This window comes from Lampris incognitus, chromosome 8 (genome assembly GCF_029633865.1).
Source record: "Lampris incognitus isolate fLamInc1 chromosome 8, fLamInc1.hap2, whole genome shotgun sequence".
NCBI classification, from domain to species: domain Eukaryota; kingdom Metazoa; phylum Chordata; class Actinopteri; order Lampriformes; family Lampridae; genus Lampris; species Lampris incognitus.
The window spans coordinates 54,872,469-54,884,766 of NC_079218.1; the positions used below are offsets into that span (position 1 = coordinate 54,872,469).

The 12,298-nt window shown below is 45.2% G+C and overlaps 1 protein-coding gene across 3 annotated transcripts in view; it reads left to right on the forward strand.

Annotated features, from left to right (window-relative positions):
• ttc3 (tetratricopeptide repeat domain 3) overlaps window positions 1–12,298 on the forward strand; it is a 128,865-nt gene that overhangs the window by 14,717 nt on the left and 101,850 nt on the right. For all 3 annotated transcript variants that reach the window (XR_008810616.1, XM_056285128.1, XM_056285129.1), the window contains exons 7-9: window positions 5,489–5,621; window positions 7,009–7,094; window positions 9,166–9,260. Coding sequence is in view for 2 of the 3 variants with exons in the window: in XM_056285128.1 (XP_056141103.1) it covers window positions 5,489–5,621; window positions 7,009–7,094; window positions 9,166–9,260 (314 nt within the window). In the remaining variant the exon portion in view is untranslated. The remainder of the gene's footprint in view (window positions 1–5,488; window positions 5,622–7,008; window positions 7,095–9,165; window positions 9,261–12,298) is intronic.

A 12,298-nucleotide genomic window follows, 5' to 3' on the forward strand; every position in this document is an offset into this window, starting at 1 on the left:
AATTTCCCTCCTCTCAACAGCTGGGAAAATCCTGTCGCGGATCCTTCTGAATCGTCTCACCACCCTGGCTGAAGACGTTCTCCCTGAATCCCAAAGTGGTTTTCGATCCCACAGAGGGACCACCGATATGATCTTTGCAGCAAAACAGCTCATGGAGAAAGCAAGAGAACAACAGAAGACAATGTTTTTCATCTTTTTCAACCTTGAGAAAGCATTTGATTCTCTTCCGAGAGCCACTTTGTGGGATGTGCTGTCCAAATCTGGATGCCCTGACCACTTCATCCAGATGATTCGCGCCCTCCTTGATGACATGAAAGGCTGTGTCTGTTTCCGTGGAACCCTTTCCGAGCCTTCCCCGTGGATTGTTGAGTAGAGCAAGGCTGTGTTCTAGCGCCTACGTTATTTTCCTTATATCTGGCTGCTCTCTTGCAGAAGACAGATCGGTCACTCGACGGTGAAGCACTTGAAGTCTAAGAACAAGACATCCACCATTGCCATCATTGAGCTTCAATATGCTGATGATAATGCTGCTCCTGTCATGACTCCAGAAGGTCCTCAGTCAATCAACATCTCCTTTGTTCAGGCCTATGAAACTTTTAGCTTTTCTGTGAACATCAAGAAAACCAGAATGCTTGCTGGTGTGCAGGATACCCCAGGAGTTCCGCTTCAAATCACCATCCATGGCCAACCTATAGAACCAGTTCAATCCTTTCAGTACCTCGGAAGTATCCACGAAGAAACATGCAGTCTAGAACCGGATATCACCAACAGACTGAAAGCTGCCCACACTGCCTTTGGCCGACTTTCTCACCGTGTTTTCTATGATTGTGATCTCAAGACATCAACCAAAATCATGGTTTACCATTCAGTGGTTCTTTCAACCCTCCTGTATGGTTGTGAAGCCTGGACCCTCTACAAATACCAAATCCATAAACTAGAACGCTTCCATCAGCAAAAACTGAGAAGTATTCTGGGAATTTCCTGGCAAGAATGGGTCACCAACAATCAAGTTCTCGAAAGAGTCGATCTCCTTTCCATTGAGACGACAATTGAACATCACCAGCTGCGGTGGCTTGGCCACATCCAGAGGATGCCAAAAGACAGACTCCCGAAACAAATTTTATGCTCCGAACTGACTGAAGGTCAAATAAAAAGAGGAGCACCCAAAAACGCTACAAGGACTGTATCATGGGAACACTGATCACTTTCAACATCGAACTGGGAAAAAGTAGCGGAAAATCGAAAGCACTGGAGAGCTGCCTGCCAGGCTGGTTCCATCAAAGCTGAAACAGACAAACGAACGCATGTGGAAGAAAAGCACCGCCGCCGAAAAATCCGCCAAGAACAGAGAGCCGCAGGAATGGGTCCATCCCCTACTGTCCCATGTCCACACTGTTCCAGCATCTTCTATTCTCACCTTAGACTGTCAAGCCATCTTCGTTTTAAGCACACACCTTAATCTCTTGAAATGGATCCTCGGACACGAGAGACGCCAACGACGATGATTGATGCCGGCTTACGAAACCAACAACCCTTTAAGGGAAGTGGGACACTGAGGAATGGAGGAAACACTGTACATGTAGGCTAAGTGTAGGGTTGCATTATTTACTAGGACTTTGTAACTTTATTCATCTTTAACATTTAAAGTCATGAGATTTAAGAGGGCGTGGTTATTGTTGTGGTGATGCATTTATAGGAATGGTTGAAAAGGACAATGATTAACTGGGTTCAGGACAACAAAAAAACGAGCCCGCGTTCACAACGAATTTCTGCAACAGAAACCTGGGAGTGAGTTATGATCATTCTTACAATAAACTTAATAATTTTATGGGGCATCCGGGTAGCATGGCAGTCTATTCCGTCGCCTACCAACATGGGGATCGCCAGATCGAATCCCCGTGTTACCTCCGGCTTGGTCGGGTGTCCCTACAGACACAATTGGCCGTGTCTGCGGGTGGGGAGCCGGATTTGGATATGTGTCATGGTCACTGCACTAGTGCCTCCTCTGGTCAGTCAGGGCACCTGTTCGGGGGGGAAGGGGAACTAGGGGGAATAGCGTGATCCTCCCACGCGCTATGTACCCCGGCGAAACTCCTCACTGTCAGGTGAAAAGAAGCAGCTGGTGACTCCATGTATCGGGAGGAGGCATGTGGTAGTCTGCAACCCTCCCTGGATCAGCAGAGGGGTTGGCGCAGCATCCGGGACGGTTTGGAAGAGTGGGGTAATTGGCCGGATACAGTTGGGGAGAAAAAGTGGGGAAAATCCAAAAAAAAAACTTCATCATGTTATTATTTAGCAGGTCTCTCTGAGGTTGTGTGTAATCCTGTCTTTGCAAAGTGTGGCTCTGTCATTACACTTTGGCCCACTCCAGAATTTTAAAAACTTTATAGTTGTCATTAGTGGACATGAAATTAAGTAAAGTTTACAATAAGTCGTGTCGCATGGTTATGGTTGGGGAGTGACTGACACAACACAGCTATCCTTGCATGATGCCCTGGCCTACTGTTCACACCCCATCACAATTCACCGGACTTGCATTTTAAAACGTGCTGGTGAAATTAGAAGTGCAACTGTCACATTTGAATAACTTAACATTTTCAACATGGCGCTCAACTGTGATGGCAATTAAAGAAAAAAAAATCTTGCAAGTATTTTTTTCACTGCAAATCACTGCCTTATGTAGGTGCTCAAGCACCAAAAGACTGGGTGCTCATGCAAATCAGCAAGGGGGGCGGGGTTCACTGGGAGCCACGGAAACACTTATATCCTGCTGATGGCGAGTGTAGTGGTGTCGCATGGTTTCCAGTTGTTTACCCACTTTCCCTCCATTAGGAGGGCGCTCCTGTGCTGCAGGTGTGTTGTAGTGGTAGTGTGGTGTAGTGGTAATGTAGAAAGTGGTAGTGTGGTGTAGTAGTGGTGTAGAAGATTGTAGTGTGTTGTAGTGGTGTTGTAGAAAATGGTAGTGTGGTGTAGAACATGGTAGTGTGGTGTAGTGGTAGTGTAGTGTAGTGGTGGTGTAGAAAGTGGTAGTGTGGTGTAGTAGTGGTGTAGAAAGTGGTAGTGTGGTGTAGTGGTGGTGTAGAAAGTGGTAGTGTGGTGTAGTGGTGGTGTAGAAAGTGGTAGTGGTGGTGTAGAAAGTGGTAGTGTGGGGTAGTGGTGGTGTAGAAAAGGTCCAGAATGAGAGTGAGAGAACATGCACAGCAAACTATCTGCTGACTCTGCCGCAGCCTAAACCCGTTCCTCGGGGTTCCCACTCTTTCTCAGAGATCATTTACTCGGACGAGGCGGCACGGTAGCACAGTGGTTAGCACGGTCACCTCACAGCAAGAAGGTCCTGGGTTCGAACCCTGGGGTAGTCCAACCTTGGGGGTCGTTCCAAGTCATCCTCTGTGTGGAGTTTGCATTTTCTCCCTGTGTCTGCGTGGGTTTCCTCCGGGGGGCTCCGGTTTCCTCCCACAGTCCAACGACATGTAGGTCAGGTGAATCGGCCGTACTAAATTGTCCCTAGGTGGGTGGGTGGGTGTGTGTGTGTGTGTGTGTGTGTGTGTGTGTGTGTGTGTGTGTGTGTGTGTGTGTGTGGGCCCTGTGATGGCCTGGCGGCCTGTCCATGGTGTCTCCCCGCTTGCCGCCCAATGGCTGCTGGGATAGGCTCCAGCATCCCCGCTACCCGAATTCGGATAAGTGGCTTGGCTAATGGATGGATGGATGGACCATAGAGTTAGGGTACACAATACTAACAGCCGTGGTGTGAGACCCTCTCCAGTCTTTGTATATCGCTGATGAAATGTCCTCACTGAATTACCAACACTATGAAACCAGTCATATGTTGTTTGAAAACTGTACTTAGAGTGAGACTTCAGTACTCATTATTCGTCAGAGTTCAGTAAATAATACTTCACCAGACATGGGGTTGTTAGCCAGCTAGCAACGGAGGATTTATCTCTCGAAAAAGGCGTGTTTAGCCAATACAACTGTCAGTTCATCATCTTTACCTGCCAGGGCATCACAGATGTAACCTCAAGTAAGGTTGGCTGCTGTAAAGTGATGTTGAACTTCAGTTGTGCCTTGGGTTGTGTAAGTGATGTCATCATCTGATAATAATTGTTCCTGTACTCTGTGAAAGGGTTGTGTAGTTGACGTCATCATCTGATAGTAATTGTTCCTGTACTGTGTGAGAGGCGGATAAAGAATGGTATTTTTTCCTCTCTCCTCTGTCGTTGTATGACAAAGAACCCAGAACGACGACACCTCTAGCAAATAACCAAAGCAAACATAGCATAGTCTGCCTGTATATATAAAGTCCTGGTTCCCACTTTTGGGAAAGTGAAGCATGCTTTCTTTTTTTACCTTTGTGTTTGAAGAAGTATTATGCCGAAATCTAAACTCTTATTGAGAGAATAAAGCAGTGGCGGCTGGTGCTCAACATTTGGGGGGAGGGGTGGGGGCAATTTACCTTGGTGCAGCACACCTGACAGCTGCTTTAATGTCCACACAGTCACGGAGTTATTAAGAAGGACAATGTAGCCTATAGATTTTATCAGGGTTCGTAGATGGTGGATGATTGACAGTCGAGACGAGGCGTGGTGGTGGGTGTGAACATGATTGACAGCCACGAGAATGGTCTAATCACATCAGATCAAAAAACATTAAAACAATACCAATTCGCTGCCAATAAAAGTGGGCATGTCTGGGGCGCACAGAACTGCGCCCCCTGGAAAATATGAAAAAAAAAAACAATCAGACAGCCGCCTCAGGTCACCTGCTCGTCACAAGTTTGAGGGCTTACATAAGGTATCATTTAGCCGGCGCCCCTCACCCAGGAAGTATATGTATTCAGACAGAAATCAACGAAATACCATTTGAACCAATATTTAATGGCTGCTGACAGGCGCTCACAGACTGAAAACACTTTTATTTCACAATTATTTGCATTATACAACTAAATTATATTCAACATGTTTAAGTAGATTTTCATCTCTTGATGTTTGAAGGGTGCAGCGCCCCAGTGCCCTGTACCGGCCAGCCGCCGCTGGAATGAAGACTGTAGTATGTTTAACAATAATAAAGCACGGTGGCCCAGTGGTTAGCACTGTCGCCTCACAGCAAGAACGTCCTGGGTTCGAACCCCAGGCCGTCCCAGATCCTTTCTGTGGGGAGTTTGCATGTTCTCCCTGTATCTGTGTGGGTTTCCTCCCATCATCAAAATGCATGTTAGAGTTAATACTCCTGCCTGTGCCCCTGAGCAAGGCAGTGGAAAGAACTGGAGTTGGTCCTTGGGTGCTGCTGCAGCTGCCCACAGCTCCTATAGTATAATAGGATGGGTTACATGCAGAGGCTGTGTTTCGTTGTATGCGTACTTCAGTTTACACGAAGTACATTTCCTTCACGCTAAACCTTCTTGCCCATAGCATCTCACCCATAACAATAATGTCTATTAATTTATTGATGCATTTCTGTTTAATTCTTGTGTGTCCCTGTGTGTTACAAGGGCACTCCAGAGGTTTTTGATGATGCTGTGCGGTGGCTTGAAAACTCCGGAGGGTCCCGCATCGGCCAGCGGATTCGGGAGCTTGGCAACAGAAAAATCTGCTACAAAATGCTACAACATGTCTTCATTGTGTGTAAGAACATGAATTTACTCCTACTTTTTTTTGTGAACCCTTGAGATTTTGGACAGTACTATGATGCAACTTTGCACCTGTGGTGGGATTTTCTGAAATTTACTTGAAATACTCTTGTCACTGGGGAAGAAAAATTCTAGAGTTTTGTATTTTCCATCATAGATTTGAAGTTAAAGGCTTACTTACAAACCACTATAACAACCCATTTATATTTTTGGACTAAATTGTGCCTGAAAATATCTTGGTTTAGCACAATTGTAGGTGTATTAGAAGAATGTGGACAACGATATGCTATTGGGTAGTTCCAATTTGGTGGTAGGATGTCACTGGTCAAATTGGTCCCAGGGGAGCGGCCAGACTAAAAGCGATTCCAACAAACACAATGAAAGTACACCAGCAGAGCTACAACACCTCGCCTGTGAAAGGGAAACCGGGGCCCCCTCCTGGAGCCAGACCTAGGGAGGGAGGGAGCCAGCAGGTGTCTTGTGGCCGGGCCTTGGCCCATGGGGCCTCATCGGGGCCAGCCTGAAAAAAACAACATGGAGCCACCACCCCGTGGCCCCACCACACGTGGGGATGAGCATTGGGGTAGAGTGTAATGCAGGCCGGGCGGCAGGCAAAGGCGGGGACCAGGGCACGACGACTTCCGGCATCGCAGATTGGTCCTTGGATCATGGAATGTCACCTCTTTGGCAGGGAAGGTGCCTGAGCTAATGCGGGAGGTGGAGCGGTACCAACTAGATATAGTTGGGCTCACCTCCACACATAGCATGAGCTCTGGTACCAATCTCCTGGAGAGGGGCTGGACTCTTTACTTTTCCAGGGTTAGCCAAGGTGACAGATGCCAGGCGTGGGGTGTGGGGATCCTCACAAGTCCACAGTGGAGCACCGCCATGTTAGAGTTCTCTCCGGGGAATGAGAGGGTTGACTCTATACGACTGCAAGTTGCTGGGGGGGAGGCTTTGACTGTTGTGTGTGCTTATGCACCGAATAGCAGTTCGGAGTATCCGGCCTTCTTGGAGTCTCTGGGTGGTGTCCTGGATAGGGCTGCGCCTCAGGACTCTATAGTTCTGCAGAGGGGGTGGAGCAACAATCGGGACAGCTCGGAACAGTGGGGTAATTGGCTGGGTACAATTGGAGAGAAAAAGGTGGAAAAATCCAAAAGAACAAAGAAAAAAAGAGGGTGATCATTTTGCTGTATAATAAACCATGCATAAAGCCAAGAGGCGCACAAAGTTGGGAGACTGAATCAGTCATGTCAGCAGAAGACATTTCATGCATGTAGTTGCAAAAAGGTCATTTTATGCAAGATTGTTTATTCTAATGAGTCTTGAACTGTGATTTCCATGCCACATGCCACTTAAAAGAAAATGTTTTGATTCACCAGATGCTCAGTTTATTCAGGCAATGGGTGTCAACAGAGAGCAAACCATGACTGTGCTGGAGGCCAGACCGTTTCAACAGGCTATTGAGGTGAGGAGGAACACTGTCTGATGAGGTGCTTTCTGTATGAATGTAGCTTTCATGAAGAAAAAAAAGGTACGACTAATTCCCTCAAGCAACCCAAAACTGTCCCAAAAGAACCCAAAGATATATGCTACATTAGCTCTCTTTACATGCATAGATTTTCATCTAGCCTTATGAATTCTGTCCAGCTGAAGATTCTGAATGAACTGTTGATATGCACACCAAACATGGCCATCCGTTTTAAGTATGTGTTTATATGTCAACATATGTAGTCTGAACATAATGTCTGCACATTCACTGAGTGGTGTTTAATGTGACGTTACCATAACGAGTTGATTACACTCAAATTATATGAACACAGAGGCCAGCCTTATACAGGAGCTTTTAGTGCAATAGTAAGATAAACTAAAGTAGTCCAAAAGTCCTTCTCTCACTATGTAAGGTTGCTTACATGTATGTAGAAGTCAACTCAATTTTATTTGTATAGCCCAATATCACAAATTGGCCTCAGTGGGCTTTACAGCAGCACAAAATCCTCTCCTTAAACCTTCGCATCAGATAAGGGACAACTCCCTAAAAAACCCTAACAGGGAGAAAAAATAGGAAGAAACCTCATGGGGAGTAACAGAGTCCCAAGATGGACAGACGTGCAATGGATGTTGTGTGTACAGAATAAAAGTACACACAAAGTAAGTGAAAAAAAGGCAGTCTTGGTGATTTCTTTAATGGGCTTTTCAAAGGAACGGCTGGGATCAAATGTAACACCAAGATTTTTGGCTGCCACACTTTGTGCAATCACATAGTTGTCGATTGTTATTTTTACTTGATCAAATTGGTGTCTGTGTCTAGCAGGGCCAATGACCAGCATCTGTTTTATCAGAATCTAAGAGCAGGAAATTTAGTCAAGGGTCAGGGCTCGGTCCCCTTCTCTTCCCAATATACGTACACCATCTCACTTGGTGCAATCAATGGCGTCACAGTGGTGCAGTGGTTTGTGCTGTCGCCTCACAGCAAGAAGGTCCTAGGTTCGAACCCCGGGGTTTTCCAACCTTGGGGGGTCATCCCAGGTCCTTTCTGTGTGGAGTTTGCATGTTCTCCCTGTGTCTGCGTGGATTTTCTCCGGGTGCTCCTGTTTCCCCCACCATCAAAAAGACATGCACGTTGGGGTTAATACTGGAGTTGGTCCCCGGGCACTGCACAGCGGCCGCCCACTGCTCCTAGCTACACAGCTAGGATGGGTTCAATGCAGAGGAAGAATTTCCCCACGGGGATCAATAAAGTAATAAAATAAAATAATAAATAAAAAATCCTCCACTGCCATGGTTTCTCATACCATTGCTATGCTGACGATGCCCAGCTCTTCCTATCATTCCTCCCAGATGACCTCACAGTCTCGGCACAGATATCGTCATGCCTTGCTGATATCTCTGCATGGATGAAAGAACCCCACCTTCACCGGAATTTCACTCCTGCCTAAAATGTCCATGGGCGTCAAAATGACCATCAGGTTATTTCCTATTTATAAATAACCTGCTGAAGCCAAAATGCTTCCATACGCTGGCTCAGCCATCCTTACCAAAACTGAAAAAGTAGCCTAGCTTAGAATGTAAACACGACGCACAAGTTTTACGTGTGTTACGTTTCACCATCCAGTTGATTCAGCGGCAGCCGTAAGCAGCGTACAGCCCAGTCAACAATTGAGCTTTAAATTTCCGATTATTGAGTTTCCTGCATTGAGACATAATCTTTTATGAGAGAATCTTAATGCATCTAAGAATCAATTTTTTTCCCCCCAGCCCTAGAATTGATTATGGGTATCATTAATCGAAATATATTTCAATCTGGTTGGTTTTTGCGAAGTTGGAACTGGTTCTAATTTTTGTTGTTTCATCGGTGCCCAGTGCTAGTTACTACAACATAATAATGACAATGATGATAAATGTGAAAATTACCATAGGGGTTTAGCCCTTTTGGGGCTTGTAGCCCATTGGTACAAAAAATATGCAATCCACCAATCATGTATATGCATTCCATTTTTTCCCTTAAAACATATGTTGTTTTCAATGTTCTTCCTCAGAAAAGTGAAAAGATGAAGTGTAAAGGCAATGAGAAATTTAAGAAGGAGAAATATGATGCTGCCATTCAGTGTTACTCCCAAGCAATCAGATATCAGTAAGTGTCTTCACACATTCACATGCTACGGGGAACATTCAGCCGATTATTGTTTTACCATTAACACATGACTAGAGTTGCAGAAAGTGCAACACAGGTACTACGTGGTTACATGTGTGGTTATCTTTTTATTTTCTGAAATGAGGAGGAAGAGCGCAAGCTAAATTTGCTTTTTGATACAGTCCTGATTTTTTTCAAAAGTTTTTGGTATATTGACCGTACTCAACGGTCAGTAAACTTTTGGCAAAATATCCAGCTAACAAAACCAGAAACCACTTTGTTTATTTGTTTATTATCTAACAAATTATGTACATTAATTATTAATTAATTATTTATTGTTTATTTTATTATTTTTTCATTGTTATTATTAATTTATTGCTATTTATTTATTTATTTATTTATTTAATTATTATCTAACAAATTATTATTTGTTTGTTATCAAACAAAACCACGAACCACTTTGTTTGTTTGTTATGCTGTTTGTTTGTTTCGTAACAAAACCACTTTGGTTATTCTATCATTTTGCTGCTTCTTCAGACTCATCATTACCAATTGTTTTTCTGCATTTTGCTGCTGTACGGTGAAGACATTATTTTATGGATTACCTTACCAAAACCACTGACAGGCAGCTGAAAAAATTGATGTTTGTCAATTAGCTATCATATAGATTATACCAGTGAAAGAAAGGACATTCACTTTCATTTTCATCATAAGGAATGTGTGGAAGAATTTTCCTGCAACATAAATTCTCAAAGTCGACACTTGTAGAGTAATAAGTTCAGTTTGTTTTAATCTTGCAATTGTGGGCAAGGGTGACCAGCGGCATGGCTACTGTGGTTCTGATGGACTGGCTTCCCGAATGTAGAGAAACAATTCTTTTTATACAGTGAATAGCAGTCTACATAGGCTATAGTTTAAATTTACAGGGTTGCATCGGTTCCATTCACAGACAAGGTATTGATGCATGGATCATTAACATGTTGAGTACCATTAAATGTTTCACTATAATTAGCCAGAGTAGTACCACCATTAATAGGGAAAATCTGTGCAGTGAACCATTTAGGTGGTAAGGGTTTACCTACTGGTACTGCTGTCTTAAGTGTTATGGCATATACTGGCCACTGTCTAAAAACAACAGGAGTAGATGTTAAATGCATTTCAGACCAAGGTCCTGCCATATGACCAGGTTCAGTAATGGGTAACAGAGCAGCCCGTCTCCCATCTAATGAGCCCACCCTCCCATCTGCATAAAGGGTAATGGAAGTCCTTAGCTGGGACAACAAAACATTGAGAGTAAGGGAGCAAATGAGAGATATCGCCATTTCATTTGCAAGTGTGGACAACTCTTCATGAGAGAACCTGAAAGGACAGATACTGTTGCCAGTAGTCTGTTACCATAGTGGCTCCTGTTTGTGACTACTAGGTGATCGGAATAGTGAATCTGAAGCATCAGGTGCAGTTAAACAGTCAATGTTGGACTTTTTTTGGGGGGAAGGGGGGTTTTTCCCCCCTTTTTCTCCTCAATTTTACCCGGCCAATTACCCCATTCTTCTGAGCCATCCCGGTCGCTGCTCCACCCCCTCTGCCGAGTCGGGGAGGGCTGCAGACTACCACCACGTTTCCTCCGATACATGTGGAGTCGCCAGCTGCTTCTTTTCACCTGACAGTGAAGAGTTTCGCCAGGGGGACGTAGCATGTGGGACGATCACGCTATTGCTCCCAGTTCCCCCTCCCCCCCAAACAGGCGCCCCGACCGACCAGGGGAGGCGGTAGTGCAGCTGCCAGGACACATACCCACATCCGGCTTCCCTCCCACAGACACGGCCAATTGTTTCTGTAGGGACGCCCGACCAAGCCGGAGGTAACACGGGGATTCGAACTGTTGATCCCCGTGTTGGACACCATATTGTTGGACTTTTTTGAGATTACCCAGATGGCAGTTGTTACAACTCTTGGATGGGTCACTCTAAATGTATGTGGGTAAGTTAAATATGGCTTCTTAGGTAGAGTATAATATTCAGTCTGTGCACTATTGTCTTGAAGTGACACATCAACTAGGGCAGTGGTCTGGAGGTAAGCTGTGCCCAAATCAACGTGGTTGGTGACCAGAACAGTGTTGTTGACTGACCAGGCACCTTGCAGTATAACATTCTCAGGTGGCACTGCATCAGCACATCATCGTCTTCTTCTGGGCCGCTACTTCGGGCTAGTGGTGGTGCTGGGGGCCAGGTGTTAAGGCTTTGCCTTTGTGGAATTTGTTTGAAGAATTGCTCGAGACTGCTGTCGTCACAAGGAGAGTCAAGCAGAGGAGCGGATGCCTCCACAAGCTGGGGTGGACGGTTTTGTGAGGTGCATGGACCCAAGCCTGGTAACCTCGGCAATTCATGGCGGTGTATGAGGTGAGCAGGATGTGGAACAGGCTCTTCCGCCTGCATTTGAGAGCAGCTCTTGTGTGGTTCTTGATCAGGACCCAGTCACCTTGCCTCTGAGCTTCATCTGAGTAGTGAGACACTTATGCCTATATTAGTGAGGTGAAAAGTCTCTTGAGGTGAAAAGCTTTCAACAGAGAAGGGATAGACTATAGAGCAGAAGTTGGACTCTAGCTATAAGCTACAAGTAAGCTGGGTGGCACGGTGGCCCAGTGGTTAGCACTGTTGCCTCACACTAAGAAGGTCCTGGGTTTGAACCCCAGGCTGTCCCAGGTCCTTTCTGTGTGGAGTTTGCATGTTGTCCCCGTGTCTGCGTGGGTTTCTACCTGGTGCTTCAGTTTCCTCCCACCATCAAAGACATGTATGTTAGGGTTAATACTCCTGCCTGTGCCCCTGAGCAAGACAGTATAATTTCGTTGTATGTATGTACAATGACAAATAGTGTGTAAAGAGTGGGCATAAGAGTGTGGTTATTAATGACAGGCAGGTCATGAGTAGGCCGAAGACCAAAAACTTTCACTTTTTTCCTTTTCTTTTTTTCCCCCTGATAGTTATACCTGATGATTACTTCTTTCAACGAATACAAACAAATGCAGCTTCATCTTCACT